At 46.5% G+C, this 13,233-nt stretch overlaps 1 protein-coding gene across 2 annotated transcripts in view; it reads right to left on the bottom strand.

Annotated features, from left to right (window-relative positions):
* cntnap2a (contactin associated protein 2a) overlaps window positions 1-13,233 on the bottom strand; it is a 359,439-nt gene that overhangs the window by 100,438 nt on the left and 245,768 nt on the right. For both annotated transcript variants that reach the window (XM_042068353.1, XM_042068355.1), the window contains exon 15: window positions 12,787-12,914. In XM_042068353.1, coding sequence (XP_041924287.1) covers window positions 12,787-12,914 — 128 coding nt within the window. The remainder of the gene's footprint in view (window positions 1-12,786; window positions 12,915-13,233) is intronic.

Below are 13,233 nucleotides of genomic sequence, written 5' to 3'. Positions count from 1 at the left end.
AGGGCTTTCTGTTCCTGTTTATGTAAATGTTTTACATAGGCTCAATAATGATAGGCTACACTGCATGTTAGGCTATATCAACCAAAAGCGCACGTCGGGTCAGAGTGCGGCCCGGGTATCATAAATAGTATTTGCGGTTTGGGGGGGGGGCTTAAAAACATATAGCCCAGGGGCCTCAGGTGGTATTAAGGCGCCCCTGGTGACACGCCAACTGTCAATCTATGTAACTGTAACGGAGTAAAAAGAGTTGCTAGTTAAATTATATTAAAATTGATGCAATTACGCCATCTAGAGGCAGGTTGATTTAGTGTGACAGTGGGATTCGCGTTGCATTTACCCAGACTGGAGATTACGAGATACTGGGTAAGTCACGCAATTTGGGAGGTCTGGGATAAACAATGTTTTCTTGTAATTCTAAGTACATATGTCTCGTATTTTGTCATGTAATGTACTTATAATGATTTCAGTTAACTATTTTGAGTTCAGTTGATGATTTATGTGTCTTGTAAAGTCATGTTTAAGAGACTTGCAACGAAGCATATTTTCATGTGAACTAGCGTGCTAATTGTCACTTGCTTTACATGTTATTTAGATTGTTGTCCCGAGATCTATTTGCTGAACCCACAATTCCACACTGTCATACTTTGTTCCAGGTAACTATTCTTATGTTGTGTAAATGGTTTCATCGTCATGTTATTCTCATTGTGCAAGCTGCCTTATACATTAGCTTTATATGGATAAGCAGCTTGCACTAGCTTAGCTATATTGTAGACCAGCGTGGTAGTTTGGAGATTAGCCACATGTGCTCGAGTGCTGCGTTTGCAATGATAAACATGTTCCTTATTTTGTTATTTCAATATAATGTAAAATGGATCAAGTAGTTTCACTATTGTAATGTTGAAATGTACTGTATGTATGTTGTGTAATTCAAGGCTTATATCAGATATTCTAAAACTTAGCTACTATACGATCACACACAGTTTTATTTTGTTTCATAGATATATCATTTACATTTGCAACTAGCACAAATATATTCAGGTATTTGTAGGCTATAGCATTTACCCAGACTGGAGATTACGAGATACTGGATTGTTGTCCCGAGATCTATTTGCTGAACCCACAATTCCACACTGTCATACTTTGTTCCAGCAATAAAGAAACCTGATCCAAGTGGTTGTCCGTGGTGATGTGTAGAAGCAACAGTAGAATGGAGTGACCCGTCACATTGGTGCCGTGACTCATCGATTTGAAGTTGGATCTTCACCTCGACCCGGGACCATTCTACTGGACGGCTTCGTCACACTGTCAGGTGGACAGCGTATCGCTTCACACATTAGTGTAGGCCTCAGTTGTTTTTATTTACTTTTCTTTGCTAGCCCTTTTCTGACTATATTTCATGCAGTTGTTACTGATTGACTGATACTGTGTTACTGATTGTTTGATATTGCATGATACTCCAATATGAGCTACAGGCGAGGGTATATCAGTACGCCTTTTGGTGAAAGCATTGGTAGAGGGAGGGGGATTCCAATAGTTTTGGATTTTGATAGTCCTGTTCAGGGAGGTGACGTTCATGTGGTGGGGGATAGTCAGATTGCCGCAGCGGCCCCTATAGCTAGTGGGGTCGGGTTTTCTTCCCAGAATCACCACACTGAGCATGCACCAAACACACAGGTTGTTGATACGTCCACCCCAATCACTACTCCCCTGTTACCTGACATAGTGAGTCAAATGAGTGACATAATTAGGAATGTTGGTCAGCAGCTGGCGGATAGCGTTATTGCGCGCCTCAGCCCAACACAAGCAGTGCCCACGCCTAGCACAGCACACATGCTCAGCACACCCACTAACACATCCACACAGAGTCTGGACCTGTCTCAAGTTCAACTGGTGCCTCACAGGAAGGTGAAGGAGCCTCCAACCTTCAGAGGGGATAGCACAGACACAGTGAATATTCGTGAGTGGGAAGACTTAATGAGGAGTTACGTAAAGAAAACAAATATCAAAGCAGAGCAACAAGCAGAAGAAATACTCACGCATCTCAGAGGCAAAGCAAAAGATGTTGTAAAGTTTGGGATTCGGAACAGTGGCATTAAAGTAATTGAGAACCCGGAAGCCATCTATGGTCTTCTACGTAAACATTTTGCTGCCGTCCCCTGTTCACCCCTCCCCCTAGCAGACTTTTACACTACACTGCCAAAGAGTGATGAGGGTGCATATGACTACTGGCTGAGGCTCCATCAGGCTGCAGATGTTGCCACTGTCCGGCTTAAAGATCAAGGTAAAACACTAGACTGCCCCGCTCTTGAAGTGACGCGTATGTTTATCAAGAATTGTCCATCTAGAGAGCTTGCCATGACGTTCAGGTCAAAGACAATAGATAAGTGGTCTGTTGAAGAGGTCCAAGATGTGCTAGATGAATATCACAATGAGATTCGCTCTAAGGGTACTGTATCTGTGAATAGGAAACTCAATGAGAATGTGCACGTGAACAAGGTTGAACTGCAGTGCGCTGGTGCGTCTTTACCTGACAGACAGGACCTTCATGCAGCCAAGTCGACTGAGTCCCCTGCTCTTAACCGTGTCATCACGATGTTAGAAAAAATTCTACTTCAGAGAGCTACTCCTGCTCAGGCCATGTCAAACAGGGCGTCTACGCCTAGACTTCCCAGGATTGAGGGTCTGAATAGCATGCCATGTGCTGTATGTAGTGATGCTAAACACTCTGCCTTGACTCACTGTCGTGACAAGAAACTCTGCTTTCTGTGCCATTCACCTGACCACTCCAGACGCAGCTGCCCGGCACAAGAGAAATCCGCTCAGTCGGGAAACTGATGGGTCTGCATCAAGAGGAGGACAGTGCAGACCCTGTTTGTGAGCCTCCCACTGACGAAACAGAGGATTTTGAGTCACTATACAAGTCATTCAGTTCCAAAGTACCCTCGAACAAAACCGTTGTATTTCAAGGCCTACATAAAATACAGAAGTCTGATAGTTTGTTCTATACCACTATCTCGGCGGCAAACATTACTCTGAAAGCAATGATAGATAGTGGTTCCATGGCATGCACACTGAGCGAAGCAGCAGAAGCACGCCTCTTGCAGCATAACTCAGGCCTGAGAAAATATTCTGCTGATGGGGTCATCATTGTCGGTTGTGGCGGTCATCAAGTCACACCTAAGGCTATATATGATGTGGATGTGGTGGTGTATGATTGCAAGATGGTCATTCCAATGCTTGTGGTGCCTGGCCAGACTGATGAAGTGATATTGGGTAGCAATGCTATTAAGAAGATTCTTCATTTCATGAGAAAGACTGACAGCTATTGGCGGTTGATGTCCGAACCCAGTGGTGGCAGTGATGAGGATTGTCATCACTTCTTCTCTGTTCTTTCAAATATGGAGAAGTGGAGAGGTGAGACAGTGCCTGTCAAGGTTGGTACGCTGAAGTTGCAGCAGTGTGTGACTCTACAACCAGAGAGTGAGCATCTTGTGTGGGGCAAACTGCCTGCATCTGCGCCTATATCAGCAGGCAGCACAGTGGTTGTAGAACCAACTCAATCAAGATGCAGGCCAAGGAAAGTTTTGGTTGGCAGGATTGTTGCACCGATGTGGGGCGACAGATGGCTGCCAGTAAAGATCATAAACCCCACCACTGAGCCGGTAGTGTTAAAGAGAAACACAAAATTAGCAGATGTGTCTCCCTGCATCGCTGCCGAAGACTTATCTCAGCCTGACAGCATTCAAGCTTTCTCCCAGACTGTGACTGGTGCTTCTACGACAAGGTCCAGAGGAGATATCAAGAGAGCATTGGATGAGCTTGGTCTACATGACCTGGATCTGGATGCCTGTGAAGTCTCTGACCTGTGGACAGACAGGCTTTTGCAGATCATTGAGAGATATGAGACGATCTTTTCGCGACACAAGTTGGACTGTGGAGAGGCATCTGACTTTGTGCACAAGATACATTTGGTGGATGAAAAGCCGTTCCGCCTGCCTTACCGCAGAGTGCCACCAAACCACTATGAAAAACTAAGAACAGCTCTCAATGATATGGAAGAAAGAAGCATTATTCGTAAATCCAGCAGTGAGTATGCATCGCCACTTGTTCTTGTATGGAAGAAAAATGGAGATCTGCGCATCTGTACGGACTTCAGATGGCTTAATGCAAGAACGGTTAAGGACGCACACCCACTGCCTCATCAGGCCGATGCTCTCGCTGCACTTGGTGGAAATGTCTACTTTTCCACCATGGACCTGACCTCTGGGTTCTATAATGTACCTTTACATGAAGACCATAAGAAGTACACTGCTTTCTCTTCCCCCTTTGGTCTGCATGAGTACAACAGGATGCCTCAAGGTCTGTCTAACAGCCCAGCTACATTCATGCGAATGATGCTTTCCATTTTTGGAGATGAGAACTTCACCAGTCTCCTATGTTACCTGGATGACCTCATGGTATTTGCTCCGACTGAACAGCTAGCTCTTGAGCGCCTGGAGATGGTTTTCTCTCGCTTGAAGAACAACAACCTCAAGTTGGCTCCGAAAAAGTGCTACTTTCTGCGGAGAACAGTTAGGTTTCTTGGCCATGTCATCACTGAGTCGGGAGTGCAGACAGACCCTGGAAAGGTTGAAGCCATTGGCCAAGTACAGATGTCTGATCTGATGGACAGTGACGGTGTCTCTCCTTCACAGAAGAAAATTCGGTCCTTCCTAGGCATGGTGCTATACTATCAACATTTCATTTCAGGGTGTTCAGCTAAGGCCAGACCCCTTTTCAAGCTTCTTTCAGAACAAAACAATGGGGGAAAAGCTCAGAGAGGAAGGAAGCCAAAGAAAAAGTCTTGCAGTCCTGTGAAGCTCAAGCCAGAAGACTGGACCCCCGAGTGTCAGGATTCCTTTGACACTTTGAAGCACGATCTATTACACACTGTGACGTTAGCCCACCCTGACTTCGGGAAGCCGTTCATCCTGGCAGTAGACGCTTCGTTTGATGGGATTGGCGCTGTCATCTCCCAGCTCCAGCCTGGTGAAGAGGTTGCAAGGCCAGTGGCCTTTGCTAGCAAAACACTGTCACGTGCCCAATTGAACTACCCAGCGCATCGTTTAGAGTTCCTTGCTTTGAAGTGGGCTGTATGTGATAAGTTCTCCCACTGGCTGAAAGGGGTGCACTTCACTGCATGGTCTGACAACAACCCCTTGACCTACATCCTAACGAAACCCAGGTTGGATGCATGTGAACAAAGATGGGTGGCGAAACTAGCGGCATATGACTTCGATCTGAAGTATGTCCCAGGACCGAAGAATACCGTCGCTGATGCCCTAAGCCGTGAACCTTTTGTCCAGTCCTGTGTAAGCCATCGCCTGATGAAACAGCCTTACTTGTCTTTGTTGGATGAAGTCAATGGAGTTGTCACCGGCACAGTGCAAGATGCTTTTCGAATGACCACCAACTGTCAAGCCGTTCAGACCACCGATGACCATGGTGATGAAGCCCTGAGTCCCGAACCAGATCCCCATTTGTCTTTTGGAGGTGCTATCAGTGCTGAGGAGGTGTCAGCAGTCATGGATGCCCATCGCACTGGAGGGGTCTCTAGGTTGTCTTGCACAAGCCCAGAGTCACTGCAGCTGCCTGGGGAAGATCCATCCATTGCTATTCCACTCAGCCAATTGCACAATCTACAACAGCAAGATGCTGTAGTGAACAGAGTACTGTTTTATGTGCAGCGGCATAGGAGGCCAAGCGCTGGCGAGAGAGCAGCCGAGTCGAGCCCTGTGCTCAGGCTGTTGAAACACTGGAAGAAGTTGAGGGTGCGTAATGGACTCCTCTACAGAGTGAGGAGGGACCGCCACATGGACAGGAAGATCTTTCAGTTTGTCACCCCAGAAGCTCTGAAACAGCAAGTCCTTCATGGAGTTCATGATATAGCTGGTCACCAGGGCCGCTCAAGAACACTCTCTCTGGCCAGTGAACGATTTTTTTGGACAGGCATGCAGAGAGATATCGTGAGTTATTTGAAGCACTGTCAGAGATGTATCTTAGGGAAGACTCCTGAACCAGATGCCCGAGCTCCTCTCGAGAATATTCGCACCTCAGCTCCCATGGAACTAGTTTGCATCGATTTTTGGACAGCGGAATTGGGTGACAAGAAGCCCACTGATGTTCTTGTTGTCACAGACCATTTCTCGAAGCTAGCTCTCGCTTTCCCCTGTCGGAACCAGTCTGCAAAGCAAGTTGCCCGATGTCTTTGGGATAAATTTTTCTGCATCTATGGGTTCCCAAAAAGAATCCATTCGGATCAAGGAGCTAACTTTGAGAGCCGGCTTCTTAAAGATCTACTGGAGATGGCAGGTGTGCATAAATCCCATACGACTCCGTATCATCCCATGGGCAATGGCATTACAGAAAGGTTCAACAGAACTCTTGGAGGCATGATAAGAGCTCTTCCTCCGAAGTGCAAGTCCAGGTGGCCACAGATGCTCCAAATGCTGACCTTCTGTTATAATTGCACGGTGCATGAGACAACAGGCTTTGCACCATTTTTCCTGATGTTCGGGCGGATCCCACGCTTGCCTGTCGATATCATGTTTCACCATGTTCTGGAGGACACCAACGTCGTCAGTCATCATGAGTTTGTGCACCACCTAAAGAGGGACCTATCTGAAGCAGCGCGGATTGCCCAAAACAATGCAACCGGAGAACAAGACCGTCATGCCAAAGTCTACAACCGAAAGGTCCGAGGAATGCCATTGTCTGTGGGTGACCGCGTGTTGCTGGCTAATCGTGGTGAGAGAGGAAAGAGAAAAGTCGCGGACAGGTGGGACTCAACTCCTTTCGATGTGGTGTCTGTGAGGTCTGCAGTTAATGTGTACCGAATCAGAGACGCTGTCACAGGGAAGGAAAAAGTCGTACACAGAAACATGCTGCTCCCTGTTGACTTCCTAACATTCCCTGGACAGGATGGGAATCTGGCATCTCTTGAGGAGTCACAGTCTAATAATTTGTGTGTCAGTGCTCAGAGTTCTATTGCAGCGGCTGATAAGGAGGACTCTCAGACGCGCACCATGAACTGGCTCATGCAGTCGCCGGTCCAGGCGGAAGTGGAGAGTGAGAGTGTTCCTGAGGAAGACGGCGTTGAGAAGGCCTTATCTGTAGATGCCTCCGGAGATTACCAGTTAGATGAACTGCAGGACAGTGTTCTTGATGTCTCTGTAACTGACCAAATCACTCATGCACACACTGACAAGTCACCAGATCCAGTACACGACATCACACACTTACCTGTTGATGGATCTGTTGCCCTTAGTGACACTCCACATCTAGATGACGTTAGACCAGAACAAGTTGTTTGTGCGCATCCTCCTAACACACAAGCCCCTTCAGTTGTCACAAGATGTGGGAGAAGTGTGAGGAATCCTAATAGGCTTATTTGTGAGATGTCAGGCCAAAGATTGTTGGGGAATGCTGAACCTATCATAGGGTCTGCATTTAGTTTCATTGCAGTGTCTATGGGAGTTTAGTATGTTCAATTAAACTGTTTTTTTGTTTTTTTCTCTCATTGCCAACCTGATCTGTGATCTATTTCAGAACATTCTCTATACTATAAGGGCAAAGTTATGTACAACACTGTGAGATGTAGAGGGCATCTCTGTTTCTCTGTGATAAGTATGGGTTTTGGTACCACCCTGTATTTACGCACTTCTTATAGAAGACTTTATGATATTGAGATTTTGGTACATCAGTGCTCGAGATACACTTTTTTTTCTTTCTCTTCTTTTCTTTCTGTCTGTCAGATTTTCATGCACGTTGCCTCATTTTAGCATAATTTAAGGGGGGTGTATGTAACGGAGTAAAAAGAGTTGCTAGTTAAATTATATTAAAATTGATGCAATTACGCCATCTAGAGGCAGGTTGATTTAGTGTGACAGTGGGATTCGCGTTGCATTTACCCAGACTGGAGATTACGAGATACTGGGTAAGTCACGCAATTTGGGAGGTCTGGGATAAACAATGTTTTCTTGTAATTCTAAGTACATATGTCTCGTATTTTGTCATGTAATGTACTTATAATGATTTCAGTTAACTATTTTGAGTTCAGTTGATGATTTATGTGTCTTGTAAAGTCATGTTTAAGAGACTTGCAACGAAGCATATTTTCATGTGAACTAGCGTGCTAATTGTCACTTGCTTTACATGTTATTTAGATTGTTGTCCCGAGATCTATTTGCTGAACCCACAATTCCACACTGTCATACTTTGTTCCAGGTAACTATTCTTATGTTGTGTAAATGGTTTCATCGTCATGTTATTCTCATTGTGCAAGCTGCCTTATACATTAGCTTTATATGGATAAGCAGCTTGCACTAGCTTAGCTATATTGTAGACCAGCGTGGTAGTTTGGAGATTAGCCACATGTGCTCGAGTGCTGCGTTTGCAATGATAAACATGTTCCTTATTTTGTTATTTCAATATAATGTAAAATGGATCAAGTAGTTTCACTATTGTAATGTTGAAATGTACTGTATGTATGTTGTGTAATTCAAGGCTTATATCAGATATTCTAAAACTTAGCTACTATACGATCACACACAGTTTTATTTTGTTTCATAGATATATCATTTACATTTGCAACTAGCACAAATATATTCAGGTATTTGTAGGCTATAGCATTTACCCAGACTGGAGATTACGAGATACTGGATTGTTGTCCCGAGATCTATTTGCTGAACCCACAATTCCACACTGTCATACTTTGTTCCAGCAATAAAGAAACCTGATCCAAGTGGTTGTCCGTGGTGATGTGTAGAAGCAACAGTAGAATGGAGTGACCCGTCACATAACAATACAAATTTCAAGCAGGTTTTTAGCAACACAACCGGCAAACATACACCAAATCGGAATCATCACACATCACACTTGGTGAACATGAACTGGGGCCTAAAACAAAAGAGTACCATCTGCGTGTTTGGAATCTAAAACATACCATAGTCTAGAGGTCAGCCACCTTAGGCACACTGTGTGGCATCTCTGGGCAGTCATGGCATCTCTGGGCACTGTGGGCAGTTGTGGCATCTCTGGGCACTGTGGGCATGCGTGGCATTTCTGGGCACTGTGGGCAGTCATGGCATCTCTAGGCAGTCGTGGCATCTCTGGGCACTGTGGGCAGTCATGGCATCAACCCCACCCCTGGCTGGGACTCGCAGCAACACTTTATGGGCTGAATTTCCAAATCAGGCGGCCGTAAGCAACTGGCCGGGCACCACAGACGCCCTGAGAGGTATTGATTAATGGCACAATAAGGCGGGCACAATGGCTCCCTCTTGTTTTGTTCCATATTAGCGCTTTGATAAACCTTCTGCAATGTAACCCTGCATTTGGCTGTTAATGAACTCATTTGGAGTTCTTGGCGTAAATAATGAACGAGTCCTTAACACTTTGCTGGGCTCGTGCGGAGAGGCACTTGCGGTTCTGCTTGGGAGCCCACAGCCTGAGGTCCCACACATTATGCAGAGGGGTTGCACTGGGGCCAAGGGACGCCATCCCTCTGGGGATGCTGCTTATACTCAGAGCATTAGTATTTCTCATCCTGAGGAGTCATAAGGCCCACACACACACACACACACACTCACACTTACACTCACACACACACACACACACACACACACACACACACACACACACAGCTTGCTCCGTATTTTTAATTGAGAATGGACTCATAGACTTGTTTTGTTTCTTCTCGAGTTAATCAGCCATTACCAAACTGCTTGCTTCAAGTCTCTGGTTCATAAATAAACAAGTCAGATGAATAACCAAGAACAGCAACGCTCAAAGTGTGTGGTGGTTTCCACGTTTGCAGTGTGTGGTGGTTTGCACGTTTGCCCAGTGTGTGGTGATTTGCAACTCTGCTCCACTTGCACATGTGTGTGTGTGTGTTCCTGTGTTGTAGACTGACCATCACAGACCCCCTCATGCACATCGATTACCAATCCGTACCAGCCCCCGGTTCCTGGCTCTCACTCCCATTAGGCACCTGACGGCACGCGGGCTGGAGTGAGCTGCTCCACGCCACACCATACCATACCATGCCATGCCTCTCCTCTCTTCTCCTCTCCCTCCTCTCCCTCACTCTCCTCCCCTCTCCTCTCTTATCCTCTCCCTCACTCTCCTCCCTTCTCCTCTCTTCTCCCCTCCTGTCCTCTCCTCTCTCTCCTCCTCTCATCTCTCGTCCTCTCTCCACTACTCTCTTCTCCTCTCACCTCCTCTCCTCTCTCCTCTTCTCCTCCTCTCCTCTTCTCTCTTGCCATCTCTCCTCTCTTCTCCTCTCATCTCTTGTCTTCTCTCCACTACTCTCTTCTCCTCTCACCTCCTCTCATCTCTCCTCTTCTCCTCTTCTCTCTCGTCATCTCTCCTCTCTTGTCTTCTCTCGCCTCCTCTCTTGTCCTCTCTCCTCTCTACACTTCTCTCTTCTCCTCTCGCCTCCTCTCTCCTCCTCTCCTCTCATCTCCTCTCTCCTCCTCTCCTCTCTACACTTCTCTCATCTCCTCTCTCCTCTCTTCTCCTCTCGCCTCCTCTCCTCTCTCCATTACTCTCTTCTCCTCTCTCCTCTCCTCTTGCCTCCTCTCCTCTCTCCTCTCTCCTCCTCTCCTCTCTCCTCCTCTCCTCTCTCCTCCTCTCCTCTCCTCTCTCCTCCTCTCCTCTCTTCTCCTTTTGCCTCCTCTCCTCTCTCCTCCTCTCCTCTCTCCTCCTCTCTTCTCCTTTTGCCTCCTCTCCTCTCTTCTCCTCTCTCCACTGCTCTCGGCTGCTGCCACAGGTGCAGTGGATCTGTGTGAGCAGCACGGCTGGCGTCCCCCACTAAACAGGTGACTGTAATGAGCCGGCGGCAGCCGATGTAAGCAGTAAGCACAGTGCAATTAATGGAGATAATGAGGCATGGAGAAACCCATCGCCTCACCCACAGATGATGCTGGGGGGACTGGGTGTGCGTGTGTGTGTGTGTGTGTGTGTGAGAGAGAGAGAGAGAGTGTGTGTGTGTGTGTGTGTGTGTGTGCAGTGCCTGTCCTTGGGTCTGGGTTCCGGTCCAGTGCGTGTTGGTTAGATGTGCTGGACAGCAGCTCATGCAGAGAGCTGTTTGGTAGTTGAACTGTTCTGATGCACCACTCTGCAGAGTTCAGTGCAGAGTACAATTCAGTCGTTAAACTATTTGGGATACACTGCTTTGCAAAGGTCCATTCAGAGTGTAGTGTAGGGGAGAGACTACTACACACAGAGTGTAGCGTAGGAGAGAGACCACACAGAGTGTAGCGTAGGAGAGAGACCACACAGAGTGTAGCGCAGGAGAGAGAGACTACACACAGAGTGTAGCGTAGGAGAGAGAGACTACACAGGGTTACAGTCAGTGTTTCTAAGGTCATCAGTTAGACATGGAGGCAGCACACACACTGCTGACAATATATACTGCTAGAAGTACCCTTGAGCGTCTGGTACAAATAGGAAATGTAGTGTGTAGTCTAGTATCTTATTGTTCAATGTGCACTGCATTGGAAAACGCTTAACTAAGTAAACAAAAATCATTTTGTATGTAATCATTAATCAAATACACTTGATTGCGATGACACAGGCTGAGAGGAGTTGAGTGTTGAAGTGTTTCAGATGCAGGAAAACAGTATATCTTCGGACCCAACTTATTTCCAACGGAGAAAAGGATTAGAGGCAGGGATAAGAAATGTCTGGTGGAATAAAATCATGTCTGCTTTGGGTTTGGGTTGCTGTGTTTCTCTCGCTGCATTGCCAAGAGATCGAGTGCTTTCTGTGATTATGGAGGCAGAGCAGCAGCGATGGAAATAGCAGGAGAATTCGGGGACTCACGGCTCCTGTCTGGGAGTTCCCCTGGCACCACACAGCACCAGGCACAGAGCTCCTCTAGCTCAGCTCGCCTGCTGCAGCAGCTGCTGCTTTTGGAAGAGGACGCCATGACGACGACAGCACTGACGCATGGAGGGGGGGCGAGGGGGGGGTCACCTTGGCTTAAATCATCTTAACAAACTTGTTGAATCTGACTATTTCAGAGTAAATGGTGCATCATGTTAGCCTGACGAGCCAGACCCACATTAAAATGTAGGGTCTGGGCACTCACCGTTCGCAGTGCTCAGTCCGAGGGGCGGGATAATCGGTTGTCTTTCAAATTCCCTCTACACGAAATAGGACAGCGCTGAGTCTTATGCGTTTTCCCCACCAGCGGAGCTAGTTGGCTAGTTCAAACTTTTGCCAACTTAAAACAAGCTTAACTTGTGTCACACTGTTGGCCAACAGCAACATCCATCTTCTTTGTTTTCAAGTAGTAGAGAATTCAAGCCAAACCTTTGCAACTCTGCCATCAATCATTATGTTAAGCCCACATAACGACTCTATACACAATTTGATTGGCCTGACAGAAGTTTAATTTTTTGAGCTCACAAGCCAACGGAGTTGCTAGACTAGCCCTGGAAGCAAATGTAATTTGCTGCCGCTAGGGTGCGTCTAGATTTCTAGGCTAGCATCATGTTTCATTCCTATGATGTATTTGTTGAATCGTTGTGAAGTGTTAAATTCTAGGTTTCATTAAGACAAAAGTGGGACTCCTCAGATGTTGACGCATGTTGGGGTATGGTGTGAGCTAGCTTGCTGCAGGCAGATGTTGTCCTATACACAGCATAATGATGAGCCAGTGCAGCAGTGTCTAATTCAAGTCTGCTAACCTTGGTCTGAAGAAAACAAAGCCATGTCATAATAAAACAGATGTGAACTCACGGTCTCCTTGGCAACGTAGAGGCCCCACCGTCAGTTTAGCCTCGGAACTGGGTCGATTTGTGTCCCCGACCGCTACTTGGTTGACAGGTAAGTGGTCTTTATAAGCCAGAAGTCCAGAGTCCTCGCGCCTACGAAAGAAGATAATATGTTATCAATGACCCGACTACTGAAATGAGGCGTTAACTCGGCCCGACGTGACTCTCTATTTCTTCTCGTGGTGCTTTTTCACTGTCATCTCCACCTCTTATCACAGTCTGAGCGGAGTTCCACAGGAACTTTGCCTGGCAGAAATGCATAATGGGAAAATGAAAAAGTAAAAAGGAAGGAAGACTCAAACAGGCCCGTAATAATAGCTGCCTGCTTAATGATAGCACTCCCTGTAATGACTGTAAATATCCATCACGTACAACATTTTCAGAAGTGAACAAACATTAATATAAACCCTTA

The sequence above is a fragment of the Alosa sapidissima genome, chromosome 17 (assembly GCF_018492685.1).
Source record: "Alosa sapidissima isolate fAloSap1 chromosome 17, fAloSap1.pri, whole genome shotgun sequence".
In the NCBI taxonomy this organism is placed as follows: Eukaryota; Metazoa; Chordata; class Actinopteri; order Clupeiformes; family Clupeidae; genus Alosa; species Alosa sapidissima.
The sequence above is the reverse complement of the archived record's forward strand: the minus strand, read 5'-3'. Positions and strand labels throughout refer to the sequence as shown.